Source organism: Mesocricetus auratus, unplaced genomic scaffold (assembly GCF_017639785.1).
Source record: "Mesocricetus auratus isolate SY011 unplaced genomic scaffold, BCM_Maur_2.0 Super-Scaffold_100008, whole genome shotgun sequence".
Taxonomy (NCBI): Eukaryota; Metazoa; Chordata; class Mammalia; order Rodentia; family Cricetidae; genus Mesocricetus; species Mesocricetus auratus.
The window spans coordinates 82,499,206-82,527,058 of record NW_024429192.1 but is presented as its reverse complement, the minus strand read 5'-3'; the positions used below and the strand labels follow the sequence as shown (position 1 = coordinate 82,527,058).

Below are 27,853 nucleotides of genomic sequence, written 5' to 3'. Positions count from 1 at the left end.
GCAATTCCACTTGGCATCAGTTCATCTGTTGCTATGTGAATTTAGTATGCTTTTGCTCAAACATAACAAAGTATCCAGCTTACAGTGATTTAAGCAATAGGCATGTTTATTCCATGTAAGGCCAGGAGTAGCAGCAAGTTCCTGCTTAGTTAATCATCACCAAGGACTCAGATTCCATCTCTTCTTCTTGCCTTCATACCCATTTCCTCATGGCACCAAGATGGCTACCAATCTGATTATCACATTTGTCTTCTCATTGTCTGCAAATACAGGAAGTAAAATGTCTTCTCAGGTGTGTCCTTTTATAAAGGAGTAATCCTTGCCAGAAGCTCCAGCACACATCCCTCTGTGTTCCATAACCCAAGTTAGGTCACACTCATCCATGTCCAGCTGCCAGAAAAGATTCCTTGGTGTGGCTGGCCAAGGACTGCAGAGGAGAGGGAGGGCACAGCTGCTAGGAGACAGCCCTGACATCAGGCATCTCTGGAATTAATGATCTGGTTTCAGTGGTTCTGGGTGAAGGGGAAGACACTACACAAATGTTTCCTGCAGACATTTGTGATGCCTCTGCACTTTGCATGTGCCTCTGATTGGAATGAGCTGCTGTGCTGCATTTGCCCAGCATTTGTGTACATCAGACCTTGTCACCTGTTCTCCTAGCCCCACTGCACTTCTTTTTCCAGAAGATCACAGGTGTCCTTCCCAGTCTGTTTCTGTTTAGAGACAAGAATCTAAGCAGGAAGGAAGAAAGGCATTGGGGACTTTTTGTTTCTTCCACCTACAGAGTTTTATTGCTCACCTTTGAATGTACTGGACCATGGACTCCAGGGTATTTTTCCTGTGTCTGCCTCCTTTTTTCGGCTCAGTAGCTACTTTTCTGTGTGATTCCTGCAGCCTTGTGATTGACAATGAAGGGAATAGAGAAAAGTTAGAAATATCACCCATAAGGTTACTACTATGTACAACTATCTACCATTACCATTTGCCTGTACAGTCTCTGTTAGATACTGTGCCTGATTTTGTCTAGACCACTTTTCCCAATGAGAAATATAAGACCTGTCTCCAGTCACATTGTAGAAGTAATAGCCTGCCCTAAGTACTTGCTGTGAGCTGGGCCTATGCCCAGCAATTCACACACAGTTACCAAACGTGGTGGACATAGTTGCCTTCTGTCTTTCACGGGCAAGGCTAGAAGTGAGGTGACTTGTCTCAAATCACTCAATTTCTGATTTTAGAATCTTTAGTTCTTTACCTCTCTACTGGCACTTAGGCATGTGGGAGGGGAAAGTGCCAGTCCAGGAGCCACTGAATTCTCAACCATAGGGGCCTTTTCAGTAAAGAGGTGACACAAAGCATAATGGAAAATGCCTGTGATCCCAGCACTCAGGATCAAGGTTAGTCTGAGCTATATAGTCACACCCTAACTCAAAGGGAGTGGGGAATAGGCTGGCAAGATGAACTTACCATTAAGCCTAAAGACCTAAGTTTGCTCCCTGGAACCCACATGGTAGAAGGAGAGAACCAATTCCTGCAAATTGTCTTTTGACCATTATATGCATACACACTGTAGCAAGTGCTGCCTGTCCCCTTACCCCCTCAAATTTTTATGTAATTTTAAAAAGAGAGTGAGAAAGTTGTCAAAGTTAATACTTAGTGACAGAGCAGGCCTGGCCAGTGTATTTAGTGGGACCAGTTCCCCTTAGAAAGGATGGTTTCCCTCTGATCTATCTGTTAATAAAAGGAGTAAAGAAGTTAGTGATATGAAAATAACAGGTAAATCACACATGCACACGAGCATACACACACGTATGCAGTTTCTTTTACTGTTCATCTAAATTTGGATCTCATCAAATTCTCACTGAAAATGGGGGGGGGGCTGCTTCCCCGTTACCTGATGTCCTTAGTCATTTTATTCACTCCTGCATGAGTTTTTTCTGGATGGTCTGCAGTTACTGTGTTCCCCTAGGGATGGCTGCTTGGCCTAAAAACAAACTTAGGAATTACCTCCTTTGTAAAGATAAGAGATTGCTGACTTCCATGGTGACCACAATGGGTCACTCTCTCTGGAAATGTACTTTGTCACCAAACAAGACAGCAAGCCCAAGATTCCTGTGGAGGTGGACAGGTCTAGCTGTTTCATTGTAGAGTGTACAACATCCTGCGATAGCCTGGGAAAGACCCTATGCCCAGGACAGTGAAGCCAGGCTACTGTTTACTGTCCTGAGACCTCCAGGTGGGAGGCTGCCTATCAATGGAGAGACCTACTTAGAGGTTGTTTGCTGCTGTCTGTGGGTGCTTGATTAACATTTGACCTCTATGGGTGGGTTGGGTGTGCTTAAGGGAGACAAAGGTCATGCTTTGCAGGTTATTCGGAGAGGAAACAATAATGTGCCTCCAAGCTTCTACAATATCAAAGACTATAAAGATGCCTTTAGTTCCCACTTCACTTCACAAACACTACTAGTATTCTTCCTTGACATTCTTTTCATTTATAAACTGGGTAATGTGAGTTTGTAAGAACACACTTTTTCCACGATGATTCTTGTTTATTCATGCATGCATGAACGTACACACTCGCTCGCACGCGCGCGCACACACACACACACACACACCCCACAGATACTAAAATAGAAAAGAAATTAAAAACAAAAGCCTACAACCAAATGCCAGTGGGATTGATAAGTCCGAGCTGACTGAGCCAGTTGCCCTGCTCTCTTTCAGCAGACTCTGCATATGCAACCTCAGGAACTAAAAGCCCAGATTTATTGGCATAATTGAAGGAAGTGGTTGTGTTGAAAAGGATGAAGATGTTTCTGAGAAAATGATGCTAGCAAAATCCCTTCACTTGAAGGGAACTCCTCAAGACATTTTGAAACACCATAACCACAGGGATAGAATGTTGAAGCTTTTTGTGATACCTACTGTGAAATGGACCATTTGCTCTTTGTTCAGCCTACCAGCATAGAGCTTCTTACCTTTGTCTCTCAGTCTCTGGAGAAATAAGTCTTTTTATGCTAAGAAGCTGACTGAAAACTGGGACTCCTGAGGCTCAAGATAGGGACTGTTTGCCAGCAAGTGATTTAACCAGTCATGGCTACCTAAAAGAGCTTCTATAAGAAAGACTGGGTTGAGGGGTGCTCTAGAAAGGGGAACACAGGCTAGTTCATGGCGTATAGTGTCCAGGGAGGGACTGGGAACCTTGTTCTAAGCATCCCTTCAGGAGTCCTTACTTTCATTTTTCTTTCTTTTCTGTTTTTTGCTTGTTTGTTTGGGAGACAGGGTTTCTCTGTGTAGCTCTAGCTGGCCTCAAGCTCAGAGACACACCTGCCTCTGTCTCTCCAGTGCTGGGATTAAAGATGTGTGTTACCACTGCCTAGCCAAGAGTCCTTTCTAATGAACCAGTAATGTTAACCTGTTTTTGGAGACCCCCCATAGCCAAATCTTTGGAAGGTAGAGTGGGAACCCCAGCTTATAGCTGGCAGGTGAAAGTATCAGATAATCTGCTTTCTATCAGCTGTGAAATAAGAGCAACCTTGTGGGACAGCTTTCAGGCAGTGGAATCTGTCACTGTCTACAGGTAGATAGTTTCAAATTTGAATTTGAGGCTACCCAGTTGTCATCCAGTGCAGAGCTGCTTTCTGGGTGTGTGTGTTCCTGGACACAAAGCATTCTGTGTTTCGAAAATATAAGAGATAACTTTAGGAATCAAACCCACAAGAGGGGAAGTGTGGTGTGAGTAGAGCATCATTCTTGTCTCTTAAGCAAGTGGCCCTTATTTTTTTTTCCACTTTTTTATTCTTCTCTCAAATATTACTTCCTGACTGCAGTTCCCACCCCCACCCAACCTCCCCTCTGCTCCAGATCCACTCTTCCTCAGAAAAGAGCAGGCCTCTCAGGGGCATCAACCAATCACAACATAACATGCTGCTATAAGACCAGGCATATTATATCAAGGCTGGATGAGGCAACCCACTAGGAGGGAAAGGGTCCCATAAGTAGAAAAAAGAGTCAGCAACCACCCCCTACCTCCCACCCCACCCCTACTCCCATTGTTAGAAATCCCACAAGAACACCAGGCTACTCAGCCATAACGTATATGCAGAGGACCTAGGTCAGACCCTACAGACTCCCTGATCTCTTCAAGCCCCGATGAGTTCCAGTTAGTTGATTCTGTGGGCTGTGTTCTTGTTGTGTCCCTGACCCCTCAGGTTCCTCTGATCCTTCCTCCCCCTTCTCCATAGGACTCCCCAAGCTATGCCTAATGTTTGACTGTGGGACTCTGCATCTGTTCCCACCAGTTACTGGATAAAGTCTCTCTGGTCTCTTTGACGATAATTCTGCCGGTCTCAGAACACTCTACAGGCAGGACAAGCTGTAGGTCAAAAGTTTTGTGGCTGAGTTGGTATCTCAGTCCCTCACTTGAGGCCTTGCCTGGTTACAGAAAATGGCTGGTTCAGGCTCTGTGTTCTCCATTTCACTGTGTTTCCAGTTCACCCCTGAAATGCCTACCAATTCTAGTTGGTTTTCCCAGTATTTTCTCCCCTCCCTCCACACACACTTGATCCCTCCTATTCCCAACCCTACCTGCCCTCAGTCCACCCACATTCTATTTCCCCTTCCCAGGGAAAGCCCTTCTTGTTACTTAGCCTCTCAAGTTCTATTCATTTCCCTGCAAATTTCATGATGTCATTGTTTTTAATAGCTGAGTAATACTCCATTGTGTAAGTGTACCACATTTTCTTTATCCATTATTTGGTTGAGGGACATCTAGGTTGTTTCCAGTTTCTGGTCATTATGAATAAAACTACTATGAACAAAGTTGAGCAAATGTCCTTGTGATAGGATGGGGTATCTTTTGGGTATATGCCCAGGAGTGGTATAGCTGGATCTTGAGGTAGATCGATTCCCAATTTTCTGAGAAACCACCATATTGATTACACAGCACTTATTTTTAAAACTTAGAAAATACTGAAAACATTGAAAGAGAAAACAGAAGATGGCCAGGAGAAAGTGTTTTAGAAAATATGTTGCCGGGCACTGGTGGGGCACGCCTTTAGTCCCAGCACCCGGGAGGCAGAGGCAGGCGGATCCCTGTGAGTTCGAGGCCAGCCTGGTTTACTGAGCGAGTTCCAGGACAGCCTCCAAAACAATACAGTGAAACCCTGTATCAAAAACAAAAAAAGGTATTTCAAAAAGACTCTGAATTTTTTTTGCCTTTTAAGTATAAATATTGTTTATGTTTGTTTAAAAACAAAAACAAAAAACAGGCTTTCTCCTGGAAATTTATAAACTTATTTTGATTTTTTTTGTATCTCACCATTACATAAATTTAGATAATGTTATTTTGTTAATTTAGTTAGCTATTCCATTATTTTGAATTATATATTTAATTTCTTTCTATGTTTTATTTGTATGTGTGTGTGTGTGTGTGTGTGTGTGTGTGTGCGTGTGCATGTGTGCTGTTATTGAGAGCAGAGGACAACTAAGGAAGTCAGTTCTCTCCTTAAACAGTGTAGATTCCAAGGACTGAATCCAGGTTGTCAGGCTTGATGGCAGGCACCTTTACCCGAGAGCCATCTCCCTAGCCCCAAACCAGCTTCTTAAATTGGAGCCAAAACAAATTCTTTCTTCTAATCAGTACACTAAAAACCATGGGCTTCCTCCCTCCTCTTCCCATTTCTTGAGTTTTGAGGCGGTCTCATGTAGCCCGGCTACCCTCCAGCTCACAATCTTCCCATCTCAACTTTCTGACTGCTGGAAATACAGAGATGTGCCACTGTGCCAATTTGTGTTTTCTCTACTGATTTTCAAATTGATAGTCTTTAGTCTTAAAAGATCAGAGCTAGGCATGATGGCCCATGCTTTTAATTCCAGCATTTAGGAGGCAGAGGCAGGTAGATCTCTGTGAGTTTGAGGCCAGCCTGATCTACAAAGTGAGTTCAAGGACAAGCAGGGAGCTTGTGCCAGAACGAGACAAAACTATACCCTTCCAGATCCACCACCAGGGACCCACTCTATTGGCTAGCCCCCTTATCCAAAAGGTCTCACAACCCCCCAAAACAGCACCATCAGTTGAGGACCATGTGTTCATAAGCATGCACCTGTGGGAGATATTTCATGTTTGAACCATAATAAGGTTATGAGATCCTTATTAGTTTAACACTTAATGATGCCTGACTCCTTGGGCACACACACAGCCTGCATTTGAATCTGAAGCAACACTGCCTGCTTTTAATTACACTTCATCACTGTGCTCAGAGATACTCTGAGTCTTTACATTCGGATGTGCACAAACAGAAAATTATCCTATTGCAACCCAATTTTCACAATTTGTTAAATTGGTCTTTTTCTCCTATAAGAAAATTACGTGTCCAAGCAGTTCAGAATAAGGAAGAAAGGGCTGTAGAGATGACTCCATGGTTAAGAGGACCTGACTTCAGTTCCCAGCACCCAGGTAGAATAGCTGACAACCACCTACAGTTCCAGTTCCAGGGGATTTGACCCTCTCTACAGCACTCCTAAGGTATATGCACATGTGTGTGCATAAACACACACACACACACACACACATAAAGTAACCTTTAAATTTGAAAAAAAAAAGATAAGGAGGTGGATACCCTTGTGCTCACGTTGTCAGACTGAATGGGGGGTGGGGCAAAGCAATGGCCTATCATGTTGAGGGATCAGTGCCAAGGACCAAGGGACTCTGCCTCAGTTGATGACACCATCCTTGGTGACTAGAGTTTCTTGTACCCTGTAATGAATGAATGTGGGTTTCTTAAGCTTTTGGCAACACTGTGTCAGAATGGGAAGCACTGGGTTCTAACACAGAGAGGGGCACTTGAGAGCACACCAAGCACAATGGCTCTACTCAGGAGCACAAGAACAACAAGAGGCATGAAGAGAGTGAGGCCTGGCTTGCTCCTGCAGACATTTCCCAGCATGCAATAGTGCCATTGTGGGGTGGCAGCTCTGGTGGGAAGACTAGGCAGATTGCTTGTTATACAGGTGGAATACTCTCTGTTATGAAAGACTGAAACACAGGAAAAATATTGGGAAGTGCAAACCAAACCACAAGATAAACACTTTACACCTAGTTTGTGTACATATATACATACTTAAAACATAATAAAATTGTTTTAAAAGATAGTTAATAACAATGTTAGCAAAGATGTAGCTTAACATTATAATACATGTCTTTAATCATAGCACTTGGGAGGCAGAGGCAGGCTAATCTCTGACCTTGAGGCAGGCCTGGTCTACACAGTGAGTTTCAGGTCAGCCAGGGAGGCCTTCTCTCAAAAGCTAAATTAAAAATACAGAAAAACTGAAGGTCTCATATATAGCTGGTAGGATTGTAAAATGGAACACCTATATTAGAAAACAGCCTCCATTCCTTAAATTCCCATGTGACATAACAATTTTACTTCTTATGTATGAGAAATGTAATGTCTAACACCACATAATCTTAAACATTAATTACAGCTGATGAGTAGAAAGCCAATCTGTGATCTGTCTCTATAATGAATTATTTTTTAGTCATGTATAAATGAAGTGCTGATGACTGCTGCCACATGGTTGAACCTCTAAAACATACTAAGTCAAAGAAGTCAAATAAAAGAACCATATATTACATCTATCTATATAGCACACCCCAAAACATTCATAAACACAAAGCAGAATTTGGGGTTTCATGGGAACAAATGAGGATTGGTTACTTAAGTGTGGTAAGAATGATTGTGGTCTAGGCAGTGATGTAGGTTGCACAGCATTGTGAACATACTAAATGTTCCTATTATCAGAGAGATGGCTCAGCAATTGAGTACACTCGATGCTTCTTTGGAGGACCCAAGTTCAGTTCCCAGTACCCACAGTAATCAGCTCACAACCACCTGTAACTCCAGCTCCAGGGGATCTGAGACCTCTGGCTTCCATAAGGCATTCATGTTCCCACACACAAATGTGTGTGATGTGTGTGTAATTAAAAATTAAAAATTTTAAAAGAGAGTTACAAATGGTTCTTCCCACCAACCTGGTTTCACAGTTGCCTTACCCTAAATGAACACACAGACACTATTTTAATTATGAAACTGTTGGCCGATGACGAGGCTTCTTTTTTTTTTTTTTTTTTTTTTTTTGGTTTTTCGAGACAGGGTTTCTCTGTGGCTTTGGAGGCTGTCTTGGAACTAGCTCTTGTAGACCAGGCTGGTCTCAAACTCACAGAGATCCTCCTGCCTCTGCCTCCCAGGTGCTGGGATTAAAGGAGTGCACCACCACTGCCCAGCCAGATGACTAGGCTTATTGGCTAGCTCTGTCTTAATTATTAACCCATTTCTATTAATCTAAGTATTTCTACATGGTCTTATCTTGCCGGAAAACGCCTGACTCACATCTTCTCTTCCTGGGATCACATGTCGACTCTCTGCCTACACTTCCTAGAATCCTCTACATCTCCTAGACCTGCCTATCTTGCTGCCCAATTGGCCACAGTATTTTATTCATCAACCAATAAGAGAAACATATGTGCAGAAGACATCCCTCATCAAAAGAACTAGCAAGTCTTAAGAATGGTTGTGAGGCTGGGTGAAGACTTCCTAGTGATCCATCAGCAGGAACTACCAAATGGACAGGACAGAGAAGAGGTGGCAGCAGAAACCAAAGTCTTACCATCTCAGCTGGAATCATTGATATGCTTTTGGTGAGACAAAGATGTAAGAAGAAGAGTTAGAGATAAGTTTTAAAATGCTTGATTGGCTAAGTGAGTTGACATATGGGGTATTGGATTCCTATCTAGGAATCAGTTTCCCTTTGAAACCATGGCCATCTTTTGTAGCAGACTTGGTCTTCACCTACATCACACACAGTAAAGGGATTATAAAAATATTAATATACATAACTTGATTTGGGATTGGCACTGGAGCAAAGAATAACAAGAATTACAGAATTTCATGGGAATAGATGATCCCATCTACATGGGAGTGGCAGAGAAACTGAAATCTAAGCATGTTTAATGGAATACAGGGGAGGTTCAAGAAGCTATGCTTTCTCTTAGGAAATAAAAGCTGTCTCCCCACTCACCTGGGCATTGGAGCTTGTGGAGAAGATCATGGGAAATAATGTGCAAAAGAAAAATGGAACCTTGATTCTTGGTGTGTCTGTATATAACATCTCAAATTGAGGAATTAGTATTATTAGCACCAAAAGGTTAGGAGTTACTAGAAACTGACTCATTTTAGGAGCATGGGTTCAAAGGTACAGTACAAATTACTAGATGAGTAAGGAGGCACATTTAGCCATGACCTGTACCTCACAGGCCAGCAATCCACTCTGCAGGGCCCCAGGGCTGAGGTGTCACTCAGGCATAGCTTCTACTTTTGTTGTGATAGGATTTGTGACACACTATTAAATTAAATTTTTTCTTCCTCTCCCTCTCTCATCACTCTGCTCTCATTTTGTTGTTTTTGTCTTAAAATACACACACACAGGGCATGGTGGTGCACACCTTTAAGCCCAGCAATTTGGAAGCAAAGGCAACTGGATCTCTGAAATGAGACCAGCCTGGTCTACAGAGCGAGTTAGGACATCTTATAGAAAGAAACCCTGCCTTGGAAGAACAAAAACCATGGTGCTCCACGCCTTTAATCCCAGCACTTGGGAGGAAGAGGCAGGCAGATCTCTGAGTTTGAGGCTAACCTAGTCTACAAAGTGAATTCCAGGACAGCCAAGGACTGTTACACAGAGAAACCCTAGCTCCAAAAAACAAAACAAAAACAAGATAGGCAGGCAGATAATCTCATGTAGTTCAGTATGACTTCAAACTCTATGTTGTTGAGAATGACCTTGAATTTCTGGTCCTCCTTCTACATCCTGAGAGCTAGGATTACAGGTACATGCCACCATGCCTAGCTAATGCAGTGCCAGCAGTAGAACCTGGCCTCATATGTGCTAGGTGAACACTCTACCAACTGAACTACATGTCCAGCCCCTGCCAGGGTTTTTGAGCCATGGTTTTTCTATGTAGCTGAGGATGACCCAGAACTCCTGATCCTCCTCCTTCAACTCCCTAAGTTCAAGGGCAAAGATAGTAGCTGTATACCATTTTGCTTGTTTTATGCACTGCTGGAGATATAATTTCAGACCTCACACATTGTTTCACTAACTAAGCTCTCTCTCCCCAGCTTTTCTTTAGTTTTCTGAGTCAGGGTCTTACTGTGTATATCAGAGTGACCTCAAACTCACAACCCTCCCACCTCAGTCTCTCCTGAGTTCTTCCTGTACCACCATGCCTGGCTCTTCTTTTGAAATTTTACTGTATCTGATTAAATATTTTAATTTCATCACTCTTTTATTCTATACTCAATCCTGCTTAATTTCTCATTCATATTAATGCTGTATAACTTACAAGTCCTCTGGGATGTTCAAAACGACACACTTATATTTCATAATGAAAATTAAACCTACATTCTAAAAAAATTGTATCTTGGCTGAAAAATGAACCTAATAAACATCAAATTTAGTTTTTTCTCTCTGTTATCTTAAAGTGTCTATTTTTACATAATTAAACTCATAGCTATAAATTACTTTGGTTAGCCCTCTTTTTTTTTTTTTTTTTTTGAGATAGGTTCTCATGTATTCTAGGCTGTCTTCAAACTTGTTATGTAGCCAAGGATGAACTTGAACTTCTGATTCTTCTGACTCCACCTCTCTGGTGTTTGGATTACAGGTGTGTACAACTATGCCCTGTGTATGTGATTCTGGGCACCTGAGGACTGAACCCAGAGCTTTACGCATGCTAGGCATGTAGCTCTGCCCACTGAGCCACATCCCAGTGCCCCCAGTCTTTAATGAGAGAAAAGATTCATTTTGACTGTTTCTAAACTTACTTTTTAACTTTCATTAATTATTTTTGGTGCTGGTGCTTAAACCCAGGGCCTCACACCTTTACTTGGAGTGATAAACAATTTGTTGCTTTTGTTTGTTTGTTTTGCAACTACTAGGGATTGAGCCTAGGACCTCACACGTGCTGGTCTGATGCTCTGCCACTGAACTATATATGTATGAATATTTTGCTTACACACACACATGGGGAACTGGGGCTATGGATAGTTTTGAGACATCATGTGAGCTCTGGGGATCTGGTCCTCTGAGAAGAATGGATGGTGCTGTTAACCTGAGCCATCTCTCCAGCCTGTCCTTTCCAATTTAAATGAATGCCTGCTGTCTAGTAATCCCTGTTCTAGTTTTGAAGACAAATTAATGAAACAAACTTCCTCTCAGAAACTTGTAGTGGATAGTAAATGGTATAACATTTTAGGTGATAGATGAGAAGTATCCAGTGATGGATGGAAGGATGGAGTGGAATTGCTTTTGCTGGTAGTAGGCAACTTGTGTTAGGGAAGGTATATTGTGAGGAAGTTGTCTGACACAAACATTCCAGTGAAAACCAGCAAATACAAAGGTCCTGGGGCTGTAGTTGACATAGGCCTCTGTCCTTGGAAAAGCAGGGAAGTTGGGAAGGAGTGAGATCTGTAGATAAAGAAGGTAAGAAGGTGGGACAGGGCATGGAGGTTGTGCCAAGGTAAGAACTTGGCCTTTCAACCTGAATTGAAGGTGGTGAACCTGGGAATGGCATGATCAGATTTAGATTTGTAAAGACTTTCCTGGCTTCTGGATGAAGAACAAATGGTAAAGGGTAGAAATGGGGAAGCATGGTACAAGGCTGCTATGTCAGACCAGGTGGGGATGGATGGTGGTTGGGGATGGAGGTGGAGACAGAGACAGATGTTTGCTGGTCTAGTAATCACCACGCTAGAAGGTCAGGGTGCCACTTTCACCAGCTGGAGATGTTGAGCCTTCCCCTGGAAACCTGAGTCTGGAGACCATTATACAGACCTGTCCCACCAACCCAACACCATGAATGCTAACTAAGCCAGTGCTTGAGGCTTCTCTGGATCCGAAATGTGGCCATTCTTGAAGACCACAGTGTACCACCCTCTTCCTTTTGGTCTTCCCATTTGATTGTCTATAGGTTCTAGGAGGGGTTTCTGTCAAGTCTCACAGGCTCAGCTGGCTGCATAGGACAAGCTAGAGATTGTGTGCTTCTCAGCCAACACTCGGTGAGCCCAGACATCTTAAAGGCCTCCCTCTGGTGAGAGTATGAGGCAGACAACCATCACATATCCTGTTCTTACCTGTTTCAGGGCTTTTGTGTGTGTATGTGAGCTAGGACATCAGCAGGCTTCCAGAGGAGCCTTGGAAATGCAATTCTATGACCTTGGTTTTACCTCCTATGTGGTCCATTGATTCTGAGCTAAAATAGCTTCAAAGACCAGTCCAATCCTTAGATTATGTGTGTCTCTATGGTACTGCCTAACTTTTAACAATTCCATTTTTTAACAAGAATTCAAATGTTCTTGTGTTTTATTTTCTAAGTTTTTATTACATTTTATTTACCTCTGTACATATGTATATATACATACATAGATATATGAATATATATGATATATTCATATATATATATATATGAATGAGTGTACCATGGTGTGCATATGGAAGCCAGAGGACAACTTGTCAAAGTAATTCTGTCCTTTCTAATGTGCGAGTCCTCACATCAGCACGCTTAGTGTTAAGTGCCTATATCCACTGAGCCATCTCACCTATCCAGAGTGTTCTGATATTGATGAGACTTTTGCCTCCCACATCCTGGGCATCACTTCAACCTTGTATACTTTATCAGTTACTGTGCATCATGTTGCTAGAATACCTAAAACAATGTGAAGAAAAGGAATTGCTGATTTGAGCCCATGTTTTCAGCAGTGAGAGTCAGTCATAGAGGAGAAGGTGTGAAAGAGCTGAGTAGGCACACCATGGCAGCCAGGAAGCAGAAAGAGAAAAAAAGAAAAAAAGAAAGAGGAAGTAACCAGAGTAAGATACACCTCCTCAAACACAGTTCCAAGGATCACTTCCACAAGCTAGGTCCCACCTCCTGTTTTTCACCACTTCCCAGTAATGCCTTCATGTATGAATCCATAAAGGGATTAATCTATTAAGTCAGAGCCTTCCAGATTTAATATTCTCTGGAAATATCTTCCCAGACACCTAGAGATGAGTTTGTAGTCCAATCAAGTTGAAGATGAATAGTCATAGGTACCCAATGCAGCAAACTTAATTTCTCTTCCCTGTGAGTTCTTGACTCAAAATTGAATCAAGGACACCTAGTAGTCAGGATCACAAGCTCAGGGTCTGACATAAGTCTCATTCTCAATGAAAATCTTCCAATGTCTCAAAGCCTCAGTAAAAATCCTCAGAGGCTAAAGAGATGGATTAGCAGATAAGAGTGCTTGCTGCTCTTGCAAAGGACCCAAGTTCAGCTCTAAGCACCTATATTGGCCATTTGTAACTCCTGCTTCAGAGGATCTAATGCCTTCTTCTAGCCTTCCCAGGAACCTCCATACATGTAGTATGTGCACACAACACAAACACACACACACACACACACACACACAGAAATGTGTACAAATCCAGATGTAGCACTGTTTAAGTCTTGAATGAAAATGCCTACAGTTAATTGACTTCATCATCAGAAATGAGTCATTGTCATCCTTATCCATGATTGACGGCATACCTGTTTTCATTGTTGTCAGCATCATAGTTTAATCCAGTAAATAAGGAAAATTAATTATTAATGTTCATTCACCTCATTTGAAATCATTTATAGAACACACTAATCTTTTTGTTTTTGTTTGTTTTGTTTCAAGACAGGGTTTCTCTGTGGCTTTGGAGGCTGTCCTGGAACTAGCTCTTGTAGACCAGGCTGGCCTCAAACTCACAGAGATCCACCTGCCTCTGCCTCCCAAGTGCTGGGACTAAAGGCGTGCGCTACCATCGCCCAGCTTACACACTAATCTTTTAATGTTGCATTTTAGATTAAGGTACAAAGAAAACAATTGCTTATCATTTCTATATGAGGACAAACTTGATAAATGTCTTCTATGTGATATATAGTTTATACATTGGAATAAATTAAAGTGTTCTTTTGGGCACATGATGGCTCAGTAGGTAAAAGCACTTTGCATACTAGTCTGGTGACCTAATCTCCAGAACTTACATAATGGTAGATGGAGAGAACTGACTCCCAAAAATTATCCTCTGACTTCCATATATGTGCCATGGCATGCACACCCACATAACATGCACACAGGATAATAATAAAATAATTGAAAGTATTCTTGTAGCTAAAATAAAAATAATACATTAAAATTCAATTGGAGATACTCGGCTGGCTAGATGGCTCTGTGGATCTGTCATACAAGCATGAGGACTTGAGTTTGGATCCCCAGAATCCATATAGGCTGGACATGGTAGTGCTAGATAGAGGCAGAAACAGCAGAGTCCCTGGAAGCTCCAGAGCCAGCTAGTCTGGCATTGCCGCTGCCAAGGAGGAACACAGACTCTGTTCAAGACAAGGAAAAAAAAGGGGAGACCCAACACCTGAGGCTGTCTCTGGTCTCTACATGTGCATGCCTGCACTCACATGAACACATACACACAGATACATCATACATACAGACGTTTTAAATAAGAAATTCACCTTAGCCGGGCGGTGGTGGCGCACGCCTTTAATCCCAGCACTCGGGAGGCAGAGGCAGGCGGATCTCTGTGAGTTCGAGGCTGGGCTGGACCGATAGCCTCCAAAACAATACAGAGAAACCCTGTCTCAAAAAACCAAAAAAAAAAAAAAAAAAAAGAAATTCACCTTAAGTGGTATCACAAATCTTGTGTGTAGTTTGCTATACTTGTGCACAGCAGGTTGGCTAATTGGCTTGTTAATCAAAGTCAAGTGGGAAATAGTCAATTTGCTTTCAGAATCAGTTTATCAGGACAGTGACAGAAGTGTCACTTAAACCCTGTCTGTATCTCTCTTCTGGTTTTGAAAATTTGATCCTAGTTTTTGAACAATATTTGTCTGTTATCCACCACTAGATCCCTGAATTCCATTCTAGAGACCTGGTGTTCTGTAGCTGTTGTGTTCTGTACCTCACTGAGACTTGATTTTAAAATACCTAGAGGGCTGTTGTTAAGCAGTTTTGTCTTTTTCTTTTTTCTTTTTTTTATCATTTTTTATTTTAATTTTAAATAGCTTGTTTTACATGTCAATCCCAGTTCCCTCTCCCTCCCCTCTTCCCGCACTCCCCTTCCCCGCCTCCCTCCCACCCTATTGCCAAATCCTTCCACATAGGGGATATCTAGAGTCTGTCATTTTACTCTTGGTAGGGTCAAGGCACTCCCCTAAGAGTCCAGGCTGAGAGAGCATCTCTCTTTGTGCTATAGGCACATGAAGACAGTTTGTATACCAGGGATAGACACTGATCCACAGCTCAGGGCCCCATAGGTTGCCCAGGCCTTCTCACTGACACTCACATTTGGGGGGTCCAGATCAGTCCCATGCTGGCCTCCCCACTGTCGGTCTGGGGTCCAAGAGCACTCCCCTGTTCAGATCAGCTGTCTCTGCTGGTTTTGCCAGCCCATTCTTTGCCAATTTGCTCATCACTCCTCTTTCTCTGTCACTGGGTTCCTTGGGTTCAGTTCAGTGATTAGTTGTGTGTTTGCCTCTGCTTCCATCAGTCACAGGATGAAGGCTCCCGGATGGTTATAGACATCAAGTTCATTATCAGGAATGGGCATTCGAGGTGGTCCCTCCACTATTGCTTAGCTTGCCAATTGATGCCTTTAGATCACTCGAGGTCACTCTGGTGCCTGATCTGTCTTCGATCCTATGATTCCCTCTTCCCCCTATTCTACCCCCACCCCCTCAACTTCCTGTTTCCCCCATGACCAACTCCCTTCCCCTTTACCCCCTCTATTCTTCCCAGGTCCCACTCCCCCCCCACCCCTCGACGTGTTCCCCATCCATTCAGAGGATCTTGTCTCCATCCTCTTCTCTTGGGTACTATGCATATATGCATATCTTTTAGGTTCTTTCCTGTTTCCCATACTCTCTATCTGTGGAAGTGCAGACTGGCACTATCCTGATCCATATCTAAAATCCATATATGAGTAAGTACATACCATATTTGTCTTTTTGCGACTGGGTTACCTCACTCAGGATGGTTTCTTCCAGTGCTATCCATTTCCCTGCGAATTTCAAGATTCCATTGTTTTTTTTCTGCTGAGTAATACTCCATTGTGTAAATGTACCACATTTTCTCTATCCACTCTTCAGTTGAGGGGCATCTAGGTTGCTAGGAGCGTCTGCTCCTCCTGGGGGAGTTTGCTTCTTTTTGTTCTAGAACATTAAGCTGTGCTATTAATTCTCTAGTATGACTGTTCTCCAGTTTTTTCATGTGGGCACTTAGTGCTATAAACTTTCCTCTCAGCACTGCTTTCAAAGTGTCCCATAAGTTTGTGTATGTTGTGTCTTCATTCTCATTGAAATCGAGGAAGTCTTTAATTTCTTTTTTTATTTGTTCCTTTACCCAGGGATGGTGCAATTGTGCATTGTTCAATCTCCATGAGTTTGTAGGGTTTCTGCGATTTGTGTTATTGTTGAATTCTAATGTTAATGCATGGTGGTCTGATAAGATGCAGGGGGTTATTCCAATTTTTTTGTATCTGTGGAGATTTGCTATGTTTCCTATTATGTGGTCAATTTTAGAGAAGGTTCCATGTGGTGCCGAGAAGAAGGTATATCCCTTTGTATTTGGGTGGAGTGTTCTATAGATGTCTGTTAAACCCAGTTGGGTCATAACTTCTATTAGTTCTTTTGTTTCTTTGTTAAGTTTCTGTCTGGAGGTCCTGTCTAGCGGTGAGAGCGGAGTGTTGAAGTCTCCTACTATTAGTGTGTGAGATTTTATGTGCATTTTGAGCTTTAGTAATGTTTCTTTCACGAATGTAGGTGCCTTTGTATTTGGGGTGTAGATGTTTAAAATCGAGACTTCATCTTGATGTATTTTTCCTTTGATGAATATGAAGTGCCCTTCTTCATCTCTTTTGATTGATTTTAATTTGAAGTCTAATTTGTTAGATATTAGGATTGCTACGCCCGCTTGTTTCTTGGGGCCGTTTGATTGGAAGATCTTTTCCCAGCCCTTTACTCTGAGATAACGTCTGTCTTTGGTGTTGAGATGTGTTTCTTGTATGCAGCAGAAGGAAGGGTTCTGTCTTTGTATCCATTCTGCTAGTCTGTGTCTTTTTATAGGCAAGTTGAGGCCGTTGACATTGAGGGATAGTAATGACCATTGATTGGTGATCCTTGTTTGCACTTGATTTATTGTTAGTGAAGTTATTTTGTGTAGTTTCTCCTCCCTTTTTCAGCCTATTTTTTAGTGATTCAGCCTTGCAGAATGAATAGATCTTGAATTGTGTCCATATGTCCCCTTTCCCTCCACTCAGGCTCCTCATTTTAAATGTCTTGCTCTGTGTGATATATTTGTTGTGAGGATAGTTGGTAACAGTATTGGTAAGTTACCATTCACTAAAGGCTTCAGTTTACATTAGGGTTCATGCTACATCCTGTTAATTTGGCACGGATATACTGTCATTCTGTCACTACCCACAAGCCCCTGGCAGCCACTGATCTTTTTACTGTCTGTAGAGTTTTTCCTTTCCTAGTGTGTCATGCAGCTGGGATCACAGAATATTTAGGTGTTTTGTTTGTTTTGTTTTGTTTTTCAAGACAGGGTTTCTCTGTGTAGTCCTGGCTGTCCTGGAACTAGCTCTTATAGACCGGGCTGGCCTCGAACTCACAGAGATCTGCCTGCCTCTGCCTCCCGAGTGCTGGGACTAAAGGCGTACACCACCAACACTTGGCTATATTTAGGTTTTGTGGTCCATGCTCCTCAACTGTTTATAGTCCATCACCAAACAATGCACATTTCAGGTTACGTCATGTTTCTCCTTGTGACTGAGTGACTGATTCAGCCCTGACCCTTCACCACTGCCCTACATCACAAGGAAGTACTGTGCCATGGGTCACTTAGCCCAACAAAAGATCAAAAATCAAAGTTCAAAGTACAGTTTCTATTGAAACACATTGCACTTTTCTTTCACAGCATTAAAAACCTGGAAGACAGGGACCATTTCTGTCTAGTAATGGGACCTTAACAGTTTCTCCTCTCCAACTAAAAGCACTCAGTACATTGTTTCTGATAGTATTGTGCACTCATCTATCATTTTAACTAAGGATAGTTGGCTGGGGGTGGGGAGTGTTGTTATTTTGAGAGAGAGTCTTATATAGCTAAGGCTAGCCTCAAGCTTGCTATGTAACAAGAATGACTTTGAACTCCTGATTCTCCTGCCTCTACTTCCTGAGTGCTGGGATTATAGGCATGCACCACCATACCTAGTTTTATGTGATACTGGAGCCCAACCACAAGGCCTCTTGTTAAGCAAGCTCTTTACCCACCAACTGTGCTGCATCCCCAGTCCCTACGGATAGTCTTTACAAAGCCAGGTATGGAAGACATGCCTGTCTGTAATCACAGGCTGAGGTAGGGGCCATGAATTCAAGGACAGACTGGCCAAAGAATAAAACCCTATCTCAAGAAATAAAAAGAAAAAAGGAAGGCAGAAGAAAAAAAAATTGTTACCTTTATTTTTTTATTTTTTAATATTCTCCCTTAAGTGTTCTTTATTAAGCTCTGAATTTCTGACATGTTTTTCTGAAAAAAAACTATTTTAACATTTTCTGTAGCTAAAGCCTACTGGTGACAGATTTTGTCTGAAAAAAAGTCAGCTGTGCATGGTGGTGGTCTCCTAATCCCTGCACTCAGGAGGATCTCTTAGTTTAAGGTTAGCCTGGTCTACATAGTGAGGGTAACATAGTGAGTACTGTCTCAAAACACTGTGTGTGTGTGTGTGTGTGTGTGTGTGTGTGTGTGTGTGTGTGTATGTGTGTGTGTTGTGTCTTGTGTATTTAGAGGATAATTTTTCTAGATAAATGAATTTTAGGTGGTAAATCATGAAGTTTGTAGGTATTTTACTATCTTTGGTATTTTGCAGTTTATGAAGCCCTAGCTGGTCTGCCATTCATTACATAGGCCTAGCTAGCCTTGAGTTTATGGCAGTCCTATTTCAAGCATTTTGAATACTGGGATTACAGGGTTATGTGCCACCATGCTGTATGACCAAGCTAGTCTAGAATTTACAGTCCTTTTACCTCCACCTCTGAGTGCTGAGATTCCCTGCTTGCACCACCATAGCCCACTTTACACTCTTGTAAGTGGTTTATGAGGGGAAATCTGATGTAACTCTTATCTTGTTGCTCTCCAGCCTTGGCATTTCCCACCCTCTGGCTTTATCTTTGGTATTTTGCAGTTTGTGTTGATACACTGAGGTGTTAGTATTTCAGTATCACTTCTGTGTTCTCTGAGCCTTCTGGATCTGTGAGTTGATATCTGTCTTTAGGTTTGGAGAATATAATATACCAGGTAATATAACAGTGGAAGATAGACCTTTGGAATGGTTTGTTTGTTTGTTTTTAATCTGGCTAGGAGTTGGGATATATTTAATGTTAGGTGTAGCTGTAACTGTATCAGAGGTTTTATTTTTCCTCTTCTGTTGTCATTCTTAGTGGAGTCTGTGCCTTGCAGCTTTCCAGTTGGACACAGCCAGGTTCCTTTCCTGGAGCCCTGTTGATGATTACTGTGATAAAGTCTTAGGAAAAGAAAGTTTCACTGCTTTATCTTCAGTGGGAATCTTGAGTTGTTTGGTGAAAGTTTTGGAAGAGCTTCTTAGACTTTCTTTCCTCTTAGTGAGAAAGTTTAGATAACTAGTTGCTTTTCCCAGTCAGATAAGATTTCATTGCAACAGCTTGCACTTAAAGGCCAGTCTCCCTGACAGAGCCCACAACAGGGCTCTGGGTTTATTTCCCAAGGCTGCCTATCTGTGTTAGAAGAAGCCTGAGGGGAATTTTTCCGGTCTTTACAGAGAGCAAACATTGGTACTCTTAGAGGTAAACTGGGAAGTATGGGGGGGCGGCTCTTGAATTATACTAAGTAATGTTCTAGATGTGCACTGGTGCTGAGAAGCCTGGTTGGCACGTCTTTCTGCAAATGCTTTGACCTTGGCAGAGGCTCCCTACCCCCTGAGCTCTGTGGGGAACGATAGTCACAATACCTGCTCTTCTCCAGCCCCCACCTTCTTCCTAACGATTTTGTGCTCCATGACTGAGAGGTCAACAGTAGTTTCTGACAGTCTAAGCTGCAAAGCTAAGGCCCTTCGGACAATTTATTCTAGACTTCCACATAAAAATCAAGTTGCTTTGTTCTGTTTTGAGTTTTTTGTTGTTGCTTATTTGTTGGGTTTTATTTTGTTGATGTTGCTTGAGACAGGGTCTCTCTCTATAGCCTTAACTGTCCTGGAACTCATTATGTAGGCCAGGCTGGCCTTGAAGACACAGAGATCCACCTCCCTCTGCCTTCTAAGTGCTGGGATTGAAGGATGCACCACTAACACCCAGATAAGTCTTATTTATACTGTGTCTGAAAGGGAATACCTCCAAAAAGAAGAAAAATGCCTACATTTATAGGTTGTTTTTGTTTTATTTTACTTAGTTTTTTGAAACAAGATCCCCTTCTATAGCCCAGATTTGCACGAAACTCAAAAATCCTCCTGTCTCACCCTCCAGAATTCTGGGGTTATAGTTGTATACCACCACTCCTCATTATGACTACAACCTTCTAAAAGGAATTTTTGGTGTATGTGAACATGTTTGTCTAGGTGCCCACAGAGGTCAGAGGCGTCAGACCCCCATAGAATTGGAGTTACAGGAGGCTGTGAGCTGCAAGACAAAAACATGTCCTCTGCAAGAGCAGTACAGGCCAGTAACCCCGAGCCATGTCTCCAGCCTGTGGCTGCAACTTCTATTAGATTCAAAGGAATATTCACTTTCAGGTCTGACTGTGCTGACCACTTTTAAGAAGAAGGCTGCCAGAGATGTTACTTTAAAGTACAACATTGATATCAATTCACCTACCAACATACTTCTTCAGCTCCCTATTATCTCCAGTAACCAGCATTGAATTCCCCAGAACTGGAATGAATAATCCTCTTCTTCATCATCATCATCTTCTTCTTCCTCCTCCTCTTCCCTTTTCTCCTCCTCCTCCAAAACTAAATAGACAAATGAGAAGCTGGTGAGATGGCAGTACCTGTACTGCTAAGTTCCATCCCCCAAGCCCACATAGTAAAAGAAGAGAACAAACTCCAACCAAGTTGTCTTCTGACCTCCACACAGCTGTACACCATACACCAAATAAATTAATGTAGTTTTAAAAAATAAATAGATAAGTGAGTTTCATTCAGTTAAAGTATGGTAGTATAAGCCTGTTATAAATGCTAAATGGGGCTTGAGGGTAGTCAGGACCTTGAGAGACCAGATCTTTGTTCTTGGTAGAATACTATCAAAGTCATTTTGCATGAGTATCAAATGTGAGCACATTGGTAATTTTCCTCTCATTTTTCATATAAAGGTACTATCTGATTTCTAGTTCATTGAATTTTCAAAAGAATATTTCTGCCAGGCAGTGGTGGCACATGCCTTTAATCCCAGCACTTGGCAGGCAGAGACAGATGGATCTCTGTGAGTTCAAGACCAGCCTGGTCTACAGAGCAAGTTCCACAACGGACTCTAAAGCTACAGGGAAACCCTATCTCGAAAAACAACAATAAAATTTTCTAATAAGCAATCTTAGAGGAAAACTTCCAGGCTATGCTTGTTTCTCATCCTAAATTTTACATCTATTAATAGTTTTTGTTCTAACCAATCTTTACTATGATGGTAGCAAAATGGTCCAGCAGCCTCTCCTCACTGATGGGTACTTTAGGCAGGAGCATCTGTTGTCCCCTATATTATCAGTTGCCATGGACTCACAGATCCCTGGATTTTTTTCAGTAATCTATAGTTTATTACTATCCTTCATTGTTTTGATGCTCAGATTAGAATATCCCGTTTGACCAAGATGGCTCATGTGACATATACCTCTTGTTGTTTATTTGGGGAACACTGGAAGAATAATTACATGATGATTGCAAGATGTTAATTAGAACTGTAGCATTTTAGTTGGTTAAGCCAAGAATGAGATCCATCTAAGCTCTGTTTCACACACATGCCGCTATTTGTGGGGTTTGTTGTTCTTCATTTGGTTGGTTGGTTGTTTTCAAGACAGAGTTTCTCCATTTGGCACTGGCTATCCTGGAACTCACTTTGTAGGCCAGGGTGCCCTCAAACTCAGAGAGATCCGCCTTCCTCTGCCTTCTAAGTGCTGATATTAAAGGCATGCACCACCATGCACAGCTACATGTTGCTATTTGTATAGCACAGTCCTGGTGAGAGAAGAGTCACTTGCCTGCCTCCAGGGACTGAGAGCCCTTCTCAGAGGCAGTAGAATTTCTCCAGTGTGCTCATACATTTGTGGTTAAGTGTGGGTTACTTGGATCTCCAGCACACATACCTGTCTACTCAACATATCATCTGTGTGCTTTGTTTTTACCTTTATTGTACTGTTAATTTTTTTACTGTGTTTTACTGTGTGGAGGTCAGAAGAGAACTTATAGGAGTTGCTTCTTTCCGTCTACCAACTAGGTCCCAGGGACTGAATTCAGTTGTCAGGCTTGGCAGCAAGCACCTTTACCTTCTAAGCCTTCTTTTTAGCCCTCATTGTATTTTCTCCTCATCACATTTGCTATCTGTAAAAATGTCAGGAAAACTATTTCCAGGCTGGGCAGTGGTGGTACACGCCTTTAATCCCAGCACTCGGGAGGCAGAGGCAGGCGGATCTCTGTGAGTTCGAGACCAGCCTGGTCTACATATCGAGTGCGAGGGTAGGCTCCAAAGTTACACAGAGAAACTCTGTCTCAGAAAACAAAACAAAACAAAACAACAAAAACTATCCATTTCCTGGTGACATTTTTGGTCATTTTCACTTCAATCTGCACAGTGTGATTTTAGGCTAGTAGTAAGTTGGCTTCCATACCATCATTTTATTGTCTGACTCCACTTGTGGTATCATGTAGGAAGTGGCATCTGACTCAGCCATTACTCTGTGCTCTCTGAAAATAACAAATGTGTTGTAATTATCTGTGACCAGATATAAATGGAAAGAACTGGGCTTGGTTTTCTTTCTTTCTTCTTTTCTTTCTTCCTTTCTTTCTTTCTTCCCTTTTTTAATGTCTGCCTGAATTCAGCATGTGTTCTTTGATGCCTCTGTCCTTGGCAGGCTCCATCTGGCTCCTTGAATTGGTAAAGATTTATCTCACTGAAACATATTAATAGACCAGCTGGGTGTGGTGGTGCATGTCTATAATCCCAGCACTTGGAAGGTAGATGTAGGAGCACTGTAAATTTGAGGACAGCCTAGGCTATACAAATATAACAAGACCCTCCCTGTATCAAAGAAACAATTAACTAACTTCCCAGTGGGAGCTGAGGACATAGCTTAATAGAAGAGCACTTGCCCAACAAGCCAGGCTGTAGGTTCCATCTAAAGTACCAACCCAGAAAAAAAAATTAAAAGTATTTCAAACAAAAAAATATCTCATATCAGTAACATTTTTTAAGTTTTGTCATTTAACATTTTAAGGTCATACTGCCTACTGGATGCATTAGTATGGATATATTTCGTCATAGTTCCTAAAACTGAGAGTAATACTGTAATTTGCCACTATTGCTATGAGCATTGTCTGTTGAATTTATGAATTTGAAAGTGTGCATATTTTACCTTTCAGCCAGCACTGTGGCTCAGTGGTATAGCACTTGCCCAGCATGGGTGAGTACCCCAGTTCCCTCTCAAGTGCTACAAAATTGTTTAATTTTAATAATAAATTCCATACTATTGCCCCCTTAAGAGTCTAATGTATTCAGATTGAGTCACGTGGCTGTAACGATATGAATTTCCCTGAGATATTGGCTCCAAACCTGAAAGGAGAAGGGAAGGGTTGGTGCAGCATGCCACGCACAGCTTCCTGTCAGGGCATGCACTCTGTTCTGCTCTGTTTGAATCTGCATTGTGCTTTCTCAGCTTCTCCCTCAATGTTCTCTGTGTCTTTTTCCTTCTCAAGTATAACTCATGAAAAAGTAGGCTAGAAGATTAAGAGTAAAATAACATAGAAACAGAACATTTTTCAACCTGATGTAATTCTTGCTCAATTGGAGAGCAAACATCTGTGGACTGAACCTAAATGCAGTTTCGTGTTCTGTTTCAAGGTATGCCTTGGCAGCTTGCACAATCACTGCTAAGGTGTGTTTCAGTCAATCCTTAAAACCAAGGACTCTGGGGTTACCACTGGGAGACTAGCTTTGGTATTACACAGACCATGAGGGACAAGAATAACAAGGTCGGGGGTTCCTGTGCTACCACTGTGAATGGTCCATTTCATTGAACTTGTCTGCAGTGGCAGAAACCACACAGGAATATGGACAGTGGGAACCCATGTGTGGTGGGATGGGTCAGCAAAGCAGAGCACTGAGTTCAGAGCTGTACTTAACACACAGCATGTTGCTCTGAAGTCCACATTTGAGTGAGACTGTGGAAACACAGTTCAAGAAGGGTCATGTCAGAAAGAAATGTGACCATTTTGTTTTCCAACAGAATTCTTCTGATGGTTTCAGCCAAAATATTTTTAGATTTTTTTTCCTTAAGAAGATCGACTTGCCAAGAACTGAGTGCTTAGTTTTCAGATAATTAAAATGGATCTTGTTTTTTTAATCTCCAACAAGCAATTGTTTGTGGTTCAAAATAGACATAAAAGTAACTCTAAATGTTTCAGTATCTGAAATAACATAGTAATGTAGTTATATTCTTGGCCAGGTCGTAGGCTTCTCTTGTGAAAGACCCTGTTATGTTTCTATAGGTGGTTCTCTGTGGCCTGCCATACCCAAGGTTTAGACAGCACAGAGGCTTTTAATCTTGTAACTCATGCATATTTTTCTAGAACATGGGAGAGCAGAGAGGCTGCCTTCTTTGCTTTTAGACAGGCAGTGTCTTCTCAGAGTTGGACAAGCACAGTTGTGGCCCAATAGTGTGAGTGAGGCTCATTCATGGTCTTCCCTGGAGGTGACCCAGTTGACGGCATCATATACTGTAAGTGACTCTTCATCATGGGCATGACACATAGGTGAGAGGTCTCCCACCATGACTGGCTGACTGGGGTTAGGTGGTTTAGAAGACACAGTGCTGTGAGCTCACACTTACACATGGAACACCCAAGTCTGGGAGGAGACATTTCTGAGATGGAACAGGGAGGGCTGGCCTGACAAATCTGAGAAGCAGCTGTTTGCAAATGCTCCTGAAAGTGTGGTTGAGTCACTTATACACTAGTGACAGCTGAGGCCATGTGGGCTCTATGCTATTTTTCTCTTTTCCCTCATTCTGCCGGCGTCTTACCATGTCATCCTTTCTCATCCACAGCTGTGTAGCTTGCCATAAAAATGCCTTTGATCTAGCTACTGACCAGTACATTTGGTGGTGGTTTCATATGGCAGTGGCAGTCATTCCAAATGAGTTCCTGTTTTCCTACTTGTGCTCGTCAGTCCATGTGGTTTCTGAGGCAGGCGGGTTGTCAGAGAAGCTAGTATCAGAGCTTTAGCACATGCCCCCAGCTGTAAGACGGCTGCCCTTGCAAACCAGGGCTCGCCCTGCTGATTTCTGCAAGGAGGCTCGTTTGCCCTAGAACATTCTCTGTTGCAGAGACTCTGTCCTCCCAGGAGATCCAAGATGGAACACTGTGACTGATACAGTTTCCCCCTCCTGCTACTATTTTCCAGAACAAATACAAGAACTAAAATGAGAAAAAGAAGATAATTTTTCTCTGTGATTAGCAGATAATCAGATTACTCTGGGGATTAGATAAAAATAAACCCTTTGTTCCTATAAATAGTTACTGTGTTGACTGAGTTAATCTTTTGTAAGAGAATTCAAAGTTAAATCACAGGGCTGGAGAGACGGCTACATAGGTAAGAGTGAATACCAGTGCTGTTATTTCAGAGAATATGAGTTGGAGTCTTAGCCTGTCATCAGGCAGTTTATGACCATCTGTAATTCCAGATCTGACACCCTCTTCTGGCCTCCACAGACACACACAGGGCACACATTTACACAAAAATATAATCAAAATCTGTTTTACAAAGTTAAATCAGATAGATAGGATTTAGCTGAGGGAGTAAGTAAAATAGACCAGCATGAATCCAAGAACAGAGTAAGTGTTCTTAACTAAGGAGGAAGTTAGTTCACAGGTGTTCCCTCTAAGCCTTCCCTGGGGAGCCATCGAACTTTCAACTTGTCTTGGGGTTTAATATTTGGAGCCCCTGAGGGCAACCTTACATCATTTGCTTCTTCTATTTTGTTTCTATTTATGTCTTTGCAAAACCACGCAGTGGCTTCCCTTATGTGTCTGGTTTTGTTCACAGGCCGTGTCCTCATAGAGATTTCCATCACCCACAAGAAACTCAATGAAACTCTTGATGAAAATGTACGTGGACAGCTGTTATATTTTAAAAATGTATTTTTAAAAATTTTGCCTAAAACTCAAATATGATGTGATTTTTTAAAATTTTCATTTTGTCAACAGTTCAAAAAATTCCATAAGGAGATTATCCATGAGCTGGAGAAGAAAACAGAACTTGACGTAAAGTATATGAATGTGAGTGCAGTTTTCATCTACCCTGACCAACAACTGAGCTCTCAGCTTAGGAGAGCTTTCACACACACACACACACACACACACACACACACACACACACACACACATACACAGAGGCACATACACACACAGAGTTTTGTCTACTGCTCAAAGTAGGGGTGGAGTTTGGTGTTGATGCTTGGTATGTGTGTTACAAAAAAAATAGAGATGCATTGGGTGTGGCGGCACACACCCATATTCCCAACACTTGAAAGAGAAGGATGATGATGTTGAAACTACCTTGGGCTAGAGTGGTGGCTCAGCAGTAATGAGCTCTGGCTGCTCTTCCAGAGGACCCAGGTTCAATTCCCAGCAATCACATGGCAGGTCATAACTGTCTGTAACTCCAGTTCCAGGGGATCTGATGCTCTCTTCTGGCCTTACACATGTTGTGCACAGATATACATATAGGCAAAACATAAATAAATTTTTTAAAAAAGCAACAACAACAAAAACACACACAGGAAAAACTAATACAGGAAATCACTACTTGTAGAGGACAGTGTTTCAGAGAACATGCTGGTATGACAGGATGTCTGTGTCTGTATTCTACAACCGGTGCCTTCACTAAGCAGCACCTGGTTATGATTGTGCTTGGGAGAACACCTGTGCTTTGTGACTTCTTGCCTGTCACTCAGCCATTCATCCAGGCAGTTTGTAGGTCTTGCTTCACCAGCTCTTGAACTCCCAGGACTCAGGCTCATGACATCTTCCCTTTCTGCTGTAGGATACTTACTTTTGTCACCCAAAGCACCCCCACCTTTTTTTTTAGTATGGTCTGCCCATGTTACCTTTCCAAATCATCCTCTCCAGAGACCTTTACAAGGTCTGTAGCTATGCATGCACAAACCATGGGGTTAAACACACCTGCTGAGGTGGACTTCAAGTTGCACCTTTTACATTCTCTTTAAAAACAACAACAAAAAGCCAGGCAGTGATGATGCTTGCCTTTAATCCCAGCACTCGGGAGGCAGAGGCAGGCAGATCTCTGTGAATTCGAGGCCGGGCTGGACTGACAGCCTCCAAAACAATACAGAGAAACCCTGTCTCGTAAAAACAAAAACAAAAACAAAAAAACCAACAACAAAAAATATTTGTGAGTGTGTGCATGTGTGTAAGTGCACATACACACAGGTTGGAGTTAAAGTTGTAGGCCAACTGACATGGATGCTAGGAA

General features: G+C 42.2%; 1 protein-coding gene and 1 long non-coding RNA gene across 2 annotated transcripts in view; one reads left to right on the top strand and one right to left on the bottom strand.

Annotated features, from left to right (window-relative positions):
* Baiap2l1 (BAR/IMD domain containing adaptor protein 2 like 1) overlaps window positions 1-27,853 on the top strand; it is a 91,606-nt gene that overhangs the window by 46,061 nt on the left and 17,692 nt on the right. Inside the window, exons 4-5 of the mRNA XM_005079926.4 lie at window positions 26,405-26,466; window positions 26,566-26,637. Coding sequence (XP_005079983.1) covers window positions 26,405-26,466; window positions 26,566-26,637 — 134 coding nt within the window. The remainder of the gene's footprint in view (window positions 1-26,404; window positions 26,467-26,565; window positions 26,638-27,853) is intronic.
* On the bottom strand, window positions 89-27,651 carry LOC110342765. Its single transcript, XR_002384931.2, has 4 exons — window positions 26,917-27,651; window positions 20,975-21,111; window positions 800-895; window positions 89-260 (listed from the first exon to the last, which is right to left on the bottom strand). It is a non-coding gene; the product is annotated as an uncharacterized LOC110342765 (long non-coding RNA).